This window comes from Fragaria vesca, linkage group LG6 (assembly GCF_000184155.1).
Source record: "Fragaria vesca subsp. vesca linkage group LG6, FraVesHawaii_1.0, whole genome shotgun sequence".
NCBI classification, from domain to species: domain Eukaryota; kingdom Viridiplantae; phylum Streptophyta; class Magnoliopsida; order Rosales; family Rosaceae; genus Fragaria; species Fragaria vesca.
Genome location: NC_020496.1, coordinates 11856263 through 11865977, shown reverse-complemented (window position 1 = coordinate 11865977; position 9715 = coordinate 11856263). Strand labels below are relative to the sequence as shown.

The window sequence follows — 9715 nt, the reverse complement described above, 5'->3', positions numbered from 1 at the left end:
ATATATATATATACATGCCTAAGAACATGGAGCAAAGAAGAATTGGCATTGTTTTTAGAAAACGAAAATCAATGAGCTTAAAAACACAAATATTCCTCTATTCAAAAAAAAAACAACACACACACACACAAAAAATATTCCTTTTTTTTTCTTGTTCTTTTTGTTCCTTCTTAAAAAGAATGCACACTTACAACATGCAATTACGACATAGCTAGAAAAAGCATGAAAACAGCAACCAATTCCCAACTCCCTTCAACAATTACGACATGGAATTCCTCCACTTTGGAGTAACTCTACCTTTAACCAACTTGGTCTTCATATCCGTAGCCGGCGTTTGCTTCCCATACCCAACCTCTTCTCCACTCTCATTAAGCCTCACCAGACCATTCCCGCTCTTCAATGAAGGTATTCCAAAAACGTTCCATTTGAAAATCCCTTTCTTTTTCTCCCTTGATTTTCTCTCCATCTGCATTTGCATTGAGTTGCATTGGATTTGTAGCCTAAGGACTTCATCTTTCAAGCTTCTTATCTGCGTGTGCAGATTCGACATGTCTCGCTTTGAGTGGCACCTGGTTGCGCCTGGATCTGCTAAGGGATTTGGGCTGCGGGCACTGCCGCTGAACGAGCCACTCCAGTCGATGTTCCTGTGGAGCTTTGTTTGCTCGGAGAAGAGAACTTGGATTACAGCTCGGACCGGCAAGCGTTCGTTTTGAGCAGCATGAAGAGATGCCTCAGGGGAGAGCTTTCGACTGTCTATTAACCTACACAGACTCTTGCGGTCATGCTTGGATACTCCAGGATGTGCCTACATGCAGCAATATATGGCCGGAATTAAGGATGCATATATGAATAGTTAGTTTATAACTAAAGATATAACTAAAGACAACATGCTAGACATTCATAGTCTACATATGCAATTCGATCATTGTAATTCTTCTTTCCTGCCGACACTTCTTTAAGGGGAATTTTAAGTCAAAACTAACCAATCTGATATATCTAGCAGGGTCGGTCGACCACTGTGTATACAAAACAAAGGGCACTTGTGTTATTTCGCTAATAGAGTCGTCCGAGAAAGTGAGAAGCCACCTAATTAGACAGTTTCAAATGTCTTGCTGGTGACAACACAGCCATGTATATATGTCCCCATTCGATCTTCAGGACCAGTTACCAGATAAGCTTAATTCTTTCACTGGCCTCTGTACTGTCTACGTCCTAAACTCCCTTCTTTTTTTATCTTGTTTCTGTTATAGATACAGTCCTACTTAGCTGCTAACTCAACTTAATCACCTACCTAAACTTCTAAAGTTGTTGCAAATTAAGTGATGAATTACTCAGATTATACTACTATAACTTACTTTGAGATAAGTATCAATGGCTCGGTATAACCCATCATCTGTGGCTCGAGCATGGCTAGGCAGAGCTCCAGCGAGGGCCGCAAATTCCGGCAAGCTAAGATTCACATCCACAGCGGCCTCAGCAAGGTAACAATCCACGAGCTTCCCCACCTTCACCATGGCAGCTCCACTTTTAGCAGCAGACTCATCCAGGTTCACAAACCTCTTGACCAACCTAATAACAAGCTCAACATCCAATAATGTCCCGCAAGTGTGACTAAAAGAAGGAATCATGAGTTCCTTTAGTGACGCTTGGTCTAGCTGCCACGATATCCTCTTCTCCAGCTCTGCTCGATAAGAGGGCTCGACCCCCACCATGTTCGCGGTCCTCAGCAGCCGGAGGAGGAAGTTGCAAGGGATGCAGTCCTTCTCCGGAGGCAGAACACCGACTAGGGTTTCGACAAAGAACCTTTTCCTCATCCACAAGGCAGTAACGCTCTCCGGGGAGGAGTCAAAGTTGGTCAGGCTGCTCTTTTGGTCGGAGAAGACATCACCGGAGAGGTCCGGAAGCCATTTAGAGGCGTAGTGGGTGATAATTGAGCCGATGAGGTCGGGACGTACGCCTTTGGCCTTGATTCCGGCTAGGGTTTTGACAAAGTAGTCCATGTCGAGAATGCAAGCATCGTCGAACCAGCATTCTGCTGCGAACGGGGAGGGCTTCCCAGGGAAAGAGACGGAGTCTGGCAAATAGTACTCTTGGTTGTTCTTCATTATTTTGGTGCAGTGGTAATGATGGAGTTGAGGGATATATATGCTTTCATAGTTTTATGTACTTACTCTAAGTACATGTAGAAGTAAAAGTAATTCTTGAGATGGCATGCACTTAAATTGGCAAGGATGCCCTTCTGTTATTGGATTGATCTGAAGAAAAGGACATGGATGGCTTGGGGTTTAAGTAATCTCAGTGCTGTAGTCTATACTAACTACTAAGAGAGGATGAATGGGTGAGAACCGAGGAGGACTACGCATATGGATAAAAGAGAGAGAGAACGCGAGCTGGCTAGCTATTTGGGAGAGGGTGAGTGAATTCGATGAGGACAAGATGGGTTATAAATGCAAAATATTCCTTCCTATGACACATTTAGTGGCTCATTCTTTGGCATGCATGAAGAACAAAAGCTAATTATAACGCCACCGATGGGTTGAAAGGGACTCCAGACAGAAAAATCCTCCCTCCCTCTCTTTCCCTCTCTGTAAATTACAGTTTGGATCGAATATGTGTGACCAGAAAAAACGGTGTGGAATATCATCAACACAATGCACGGTTATATTATTTCTACATTGATCGAAGGTAAACTCGATTTGCATCAATTGTGCTTATGTTTACCCATCATGAGTACAAATCGAGAGTACAGTTTGTCAGTTTGTTTCTTGTTTTCTCATGAAAACTAGAAAGTACTAGCTCTATTCTTATTTCAATCGTCATTTCAAAAACTAGACCCTAGAAACTCTATCCTTGTATAAATTGCAAAAGAGTCGATGTTTTGAACTACTACTATGTACACTAAGGTAGGTTTCATGATGGAAATAATGAAGTCGATGAACAATCCTGGTCAATGAGACAGAGATATGGCTATCTATAAGTTAGGTGCTCCAATTATGTGATGAACGTAGTTGGGAACTTGGTATTGCACCATACACAACTATATATATATATATATATACACACGATCGTTATCAGGGGCAGACGTCCCTCCTTTTGTCACCGTACAGCGCCGATGAGGGCGCGCCTCCACCCCAGCGGATTCCAGCAGCTTCCCCGACCATTTTCCCTCTCCAGCGAGTCCGTCGAATTCCAGTTTTCCAGCCAAATCACCTAAAACTTCAAACAAAGTCAATCTGGCCGGAAAACTGGAATTCGGCGGACTCGCCATGGATAGAAAGTGGTCGAGGAAGCTGCTGGAGTCCGCTGGGGTGGTGGCGCGCCCTCACCGACGCCGTACGGTGGCGAACGGAGGGAAATCTGTACCTTAAGACGGTGCGGACGTCCGTATCTGAAATTGACTATATATATTTCTATTCTATTCTATAAGGTGAAATGAATGATAGTTGTATGTAATGATAGGTACATTCCAAATATATACCAATTTACCAACTATAGTATATGTGTACCTACAATTAGAGTACAAACATATTCCTTTGGTACCAATTTTTTTCTTGGGATCAATACCTGCTAGGAACTGTCGTGATTATTGATCGAAGGTTGTCAGTGAGTATTCTGATGGATGTTGCGAAAAAGTTTATTGTCAGTATTTTATTAGTTTACTCACCCACTGAGCTTCACTCAATAGATGAATTGTATTACGTTTTAGCGGTTTCTTTTTCTTACGGCCCTACAATGGCGGGTCACTGTGTAATATGACTTGTGCTTATTGAATAAAATCGTTTGACCTCTTTTCATTTAAAAATATTCCTCAAAGATGAAGATGATACTGCTGTTTAGAGCAATAGTAATACAAAAAGAAGAAGGTGATGGTATACTGCCGCATGAAAGCGCCCACTCTTGTAAGTTAGTATAGCAAACTAGCACGTGAACTTTCCCTTCTATACGGTAGCGTTGCGCTACTAACCAACAACACCGATGTGCATTCCCCCACTTGAGAATTTGGGTTAGATGCGTACCCTTCTCGGATGCTACATATTACCAAACTTATGAGGTGAGACTAGGTTTACAAGTTACGGTTTTATTTATTTATTTATTTATTTATTTATTTTTTTAAGTAGGACGTAACGGCCACCCTTAAACCATAACCATTAATGAAACCAAAGAATACAAGGGGGGGGGGGGGGGAACCGATAACCATTAATGAAACCAAAGAATACAAGGGGGGGGGGGGGGGGGGACCCCGAAATTAAACAAAACATGTATTCTACGCACCAATTAGCAAGGAGTGCATCTTTGGCTACTCCATTTACTTTACAACTTTGGCGACATACCAGAAATATAACGCTTACACGAAGCCATCGAATTCTAATAAAAACACTTTTTCCGTTATGTTGCCACCAGAACCAAATTCCGATGACACTTGGCCTCATCCTACCACTAGGAGATAACGACTATTTGACAATGCAAGGAACTCGTTGACGCCCTAGGCCAGACACGGCACTTAAGGTGCTGAAACCGAGACAAAACCCACCTCTACTTATTGAAAACAGTAAATAACCAAAACCTAAAATCAAAGCAAAAAGACAAGCAAAAAAATAAACATTGACCCATATATAGACCAACACAGCCCAAAGTGGGTTAAAATCCTGAACAAAGGCCCAGCTTCCGTCCATGGTTTTGAAGAAGGCCTGCCAGGCCCAATGTTTTTCCAGCCCCATTCCGAAAGACGCGCCGCCACCCAAAACGCTCAGACAACCCCTAACTACCAATGCAGCACCACCGCCATCACCTACTCTCAATTGCAGGACCACCTCCCCAGATCTGAGATGAGAACCCCCGTAAGCCAGATAATAGATCTGATATAGGATTAACCCCTCTGATCTGCTTAGATCGGACCGAATACTCTGTCTGCTAGCAAACCCATGTATAACGCGTCGCGATCCAAGCTTTCTTCCACCCATCTTGCCACCGCATAAACCTTTACCTGCGCTGCAAAGAGGTGGAGGCCGACCACACCAACCCACAACACCCCTCGGCCCTCGTAGGACCCAATCTCCCTTCCGGCTAGAACTTCTCCTCCTCAATCTCTGAACATAATTTAGACCCATAGTTCCCCCCAAGGCAACTGAGCAGCAAACAAAGGAGGAAGCAAACATGTCCCATCCGACGACGATGTCGCGAGGACGTGCCGCCGGACGGATGAAAGAAGAAGAAAAGGGGCGGCTAGGTTTTTTAGAGAGATCCTCTGCAAGTTTTAGAGTAGGGAATACAAGACATCTTTTTATTAATCAGCAACATATCATTTACAAGTTACGGTTTACAATTAAGTGAAAAAAAAAAAATTACACTTAACAAAGGAGAAAGAAAAAGAATCTTAATTTCCTTACTAGTGTGACTGAAATCTATAGTGTCTGAGGTCTTACTCAAAAACTAAAAAATAAATAAAAAATCATGAGAAGAGGAATAAATTTTAAGAGTAAGAGAGGCTGACCAGGACTCTTTTATTTATTTATATTTTTAAATGTTACAACTTAATTTATATAATATAAATCACAAGGATGACTTCAAAAAAAAAAATTCACAAGGATTACATGCATGAAGAATCGAGAAATGATGCAAATTTTTCCAGTAGAGTTCAATTGTAATCTAACCTATTTCAGATCAGCTGGCCTTGCTTTTGAGTAAGACAACTCCTTAACTAACAATTTGCCATTAAAGTTGTCTCATTAGCAAGTTGCCGCCCATAGCTTCATTCCAGTTGTTTGGAAGCCTCCTGAATCTTAATGGGTGAAAGTTAACACATATAGGTCTTTTCATGGCCTAAGGCAGGCAGGCTCTGGTGAAATTTTTCGTAATCATTTAGCTACTTTCTGGGGATCTTTTTCCCGCATGGTAGATACGCTTAATGCTATGGAGGCAAAGGATCCGGATCCTCTCTTATCCTGAAAAACTGCCTAACCTACCTAAGCTTCTCCTAACATGACGACACGTGGACAGACTTGATCTCATGGCCACAAATTCTTTATTTACTTCTCAGCCACTTTATCTCCAGTGATCTTCTTTTCTTTAGCTGTTTTTGTTTTTCTTCCTTTGTTGTTCTTTTCTTCATTCATTTGTCCCATCACAGAGCAATATATTGAAGCTAGGAAATAAAGTGCATCATTTGCAAATGAAGCTGATGAGAATATATGAGCTGGGAATGGAACTTGATATAAATTAAACAAGTTGCATACAACCGTTTCAAACCATCACTTGCATAAGAACTTGAGGAAACATAGATGAACTGAGGATAATATAGATGAAAAAAAGTGTCTGCACAATTGCCTTCACCTCTTACAAACAATTGCATTCTTCCATTAATTAAGTCTTACAAAAATCATAACATAACCCTGCACAATTGCCTTATCCAAGCCTTCACATTGTCTTCTCCTTATACAAAAACAAAATAGCAAGCAGAAAAAACCATGTAATGAAATACTATTATTTCTATTAAAACTAGACGCACTTTTTATATCTAGGGGCCATGACAATATGTATTTCATTGAGGATTATTGTTTAAATCAAACTCCTAGAAAAGGTATGGTAAAATACATAATGGTTAGTAATAGTGAATTCTAATACCATAAATCTTAAGACCAACTAAGTATGAATATCGATGTACTTGATTACAACCAATAAATCTAAATGAAGAGGTAGAGAAATCATGCTCCAAAAATTGATCTGCATTACTTGTAATTTGATCAAAAGTACCATCAAGAGTCAGATTTAAAGCTTCAGTTGTTAGATCAAAAACACCGTTCTCTGCATTACTCGATGGATCGAGAGTCACCTTGTACACATTATCCATTGAATCAGGAGTGACCTGAATTATACAATCCCATCATCATAACCAAGTTAAATATTTATATAAACAAAGGCTCAGACACACTTCTAACTTGAAAAGTAAGAGAAGAAGTGACCCCTCTTTTACTAGACCCTAATCTCCTGTAAATAAACATAATCAAATTAATAAGAAAGTAGCAAACATAATACCTAAGATAAAAAAAAAGTATTGGCTTCTTTTATTTTTGTGTTTATCTCCATTTAACTCTTTATTCGCCGTTTCCTTCCTCTAGATGTCTCCCTTTTCTTTAGGCCTTTTGCATTCACCACAGTACCATTTGCATTGAGTTGTCCAGTGGGAGTGGATTGAGTTGTATGACCATTCTTATCTACCTTATCATTCATTTCAGACCTTAGCAAGTCTTCGACTTCTTTTGCTACCTTCTCTGCATTAGTCATGACTAATTTGTATGCTTCTTCATGTTCATAAGCTCTGATTGATATGCGAATGTAGGTGGAACATAAGGACTTATACCTAGAGGATTGTTGCAACTTAGGGTCTGCTTGAATTTCACGCCCACGCATGTCTTCAACACTTTCAGCTCTAGCTTTCTTGGTCCATCTCTTTAAGATATAATGCTCAGGAACATTTTTTATTTGCATCACTTCTCTAAGGACCTTGATCATGTGTCTACATATAACTCTTTCATCTCAAACAATCTGCAGCTACAAGATAGTATATCACCAACATCTCTCTTCACCATGCATTCTCTAGAATAACCATCTCTAATGATTGTATACATCTTTCCACCATCATTTGTATCAACACAAGTTGTTATAGAAGCTTCAAGGTACGATTCAAATTGAATTTGAAACTCTTCAAAGATTACTTTAGTGTAAACCTTTCTTGCTTCATATAGCATTTTGACATTCATTTTCACAATAGGTAACCTAAAGCACAAATCGTATTCTGCTTCTAACTCCTTGTGCCTTTTATCAGCAACCATCCTCTTAAAGTGTGTAAAAAATTCTGAAACATTCTGGTCAGAGTCTAAATAATTTTTCAAGGTAGAGTTAAAGCTTTCACTCAATTGATCGAGTGCTTCTTATTCCAGCTAACCATGCCCGTTTAACATAAGGAAAGCCCCATTTTTCTCTTAGATCATAGATGCCACTCAACCAAGGATCGTCACGGGCAGCATATTTATCAAGCATAATATCCCAAGCAGATATAAACTCATCTTCCTCTTCAATATTTTCCATAAATTTTGACAAAATACCTATGATTCCACCTTCATCTATCAAAAAACCATCACTACAAGAATTCAGGGCTTTTACCGCCTAAAATTTACGGCATGTATCGATGCGTGCCGTAAAAATAGGTCATTTACGGCGTGCATTTATAACATGCCGTAAATATAATGTTATGTAAAGTTATTTAGGGCGTGCTATGTAAGTGCGCCGTAAATGAGATTGTGTCTCGAGTTCTTTACGGCTTGCAATAAAAGCACGCCGTAAATGAAGAGGTATTTACGGTGTTCCTTCATTGTGCGTCGTTAATAAGTAAAAGGTATTTACTGCGTGCAATAGTTGCACGCCGTATTAGGGTTTTAACCGTGGACTCAGGTATAAAAGGGAAGAGACAGTTTATTATTGGTCAAAACCCAAACTCGTGTTGCTTGAGCCTAGACCTCTCTCTCTCCCCCTCTTCGCCTGCCTCCGCCATCTCCGGCGTGGCGTAGCCGATTCCGGCCGACGCATGCCGCAAGACCACCACCAAAATGTTTGTCTTCCTCTTCTTCACCTTCCTCTACCCACCAATTCGACTTAGAACCATAGAATTTTCAAATTGAAGTCCAAACCCTAACCCCCAAATCTGATTTCTGTCGGAATCTCTTTCTCTCCGGCGAGCCCGTGCTTCGTGATGGTAAACCCATCACTTCCCTCTCGTTTTCACTCTTCCTTGAGCTTCAATTTCCAAATTAGAGCCCTAATCCTATTTCTCTATTTTTCTGCATATTTTTGGGTTCCCGTCGAAGTCTTCCAGCGACAGTGTTCTTGAGCTTCCGGCAACCTCGTCGAGTTCAGGTGGAGCCCAAAAGTGTTTTGGTGACGCCTTTGGAAGCAGCAATGGTGGTTAGGGAGGAAGGCAGAGTTTGGGTTCTCGGCTACATGCTACGCCATTAAGGTGGACAGACACATATGGCTAGCTAGCATTTCCTATACATACTCTCTCATAATTACATATTCATATTCACCGAAAATCCCATTTTCGGTAACTCTCTAAGAGAAATAAAAGCGTCAAAATTAATTGACGTCAAAAACTCCAACAAAAGGAAATGTTCAAACATGAACCATAGCATGCATATTATTTCAAATAAAAGTCCACTCACAAATTAGGCCTAAGCCTGATGTCGATCTGGGGTCTCGTCTGCTCGAGCCTCCTCACGTCCTGTTCCAAATATAATATTAATTCCCAACCAAAAAAATCTAATATTTAATCAAAATAGGCAAAATTACCCGAGAGCCATAATTACGCTCATCATTGCCTAACTTCGATATTCTTACATCGGAACGATCCGAACTTAAATATCATACTCAACAGTTGTAAATACAACCTCTCCAAAATACGACTTAAATCCTACGGCCGGATTCTACATTAATTACCCGCCAAAAATACCACACTTCGGAAATTCACAAACCTATCCAAATCTCATCCAAAAATTCCAAAATTCATCTCAAAATACTCCTCTTAATATTCCACATTTAAAACCCTAAAAATCTCCTAACCGGCAGCGGCGGCCGGCAGCCGTTTTCCGGCGACCTGCAAATGCTACCAAATTTTAACAGAATCTTCCTCTCAATCTCCTCTACAACTTTCATAACAAGCTCA

The 9715-nt window shown here is 40.5% G+C and overlaps 1 protein-coding gene across 1 annotated transcript; it reads right to left on the bottom strand.

The window, feature by feature from the left end:
• Window positions 1–142: 142 nt before the first annotated feature.
• Window positions 143–2110, bottom strand: LOC101306538 (root phototropism protein 3-like). Its single transcript, XM_004302900.1, has 2 exons — window positions 1356–2110; window positions 143–805 (listed from the first exon to the last, which is right to left on the bottom strand). The coding sequence occupies exons 1-2, from the start codon at window positions 2103–2105 to the stop codon at window positions 260–262; spliced, it is 1296 nt and encodes a 431-aa protein (XP_004302948.1). The 5' UTR covers window positions 2106–2110; the 3' UTR covers window positions 143–259.
• Window positions 2111–9715: the final 7605 nt, after the last annotated feature.

Excerpts from the sequence above, each read along its gene's own strand:
- LOC101306538 (XM_004302900.1), bottom strand. The coding sequence starts at position 2,105 with ATGAAGAACAACCAAGAGTACTATTTGCCAGACTCCGTCTCTTTCCCT. Across the intron at positions 806-1,355 it reads CCATTGATACTTATCTCAAA|GCACATCCTGGAGTATCCAA; the intron begins GTAAGTTATAGT and ends TGCTGCATGTAG.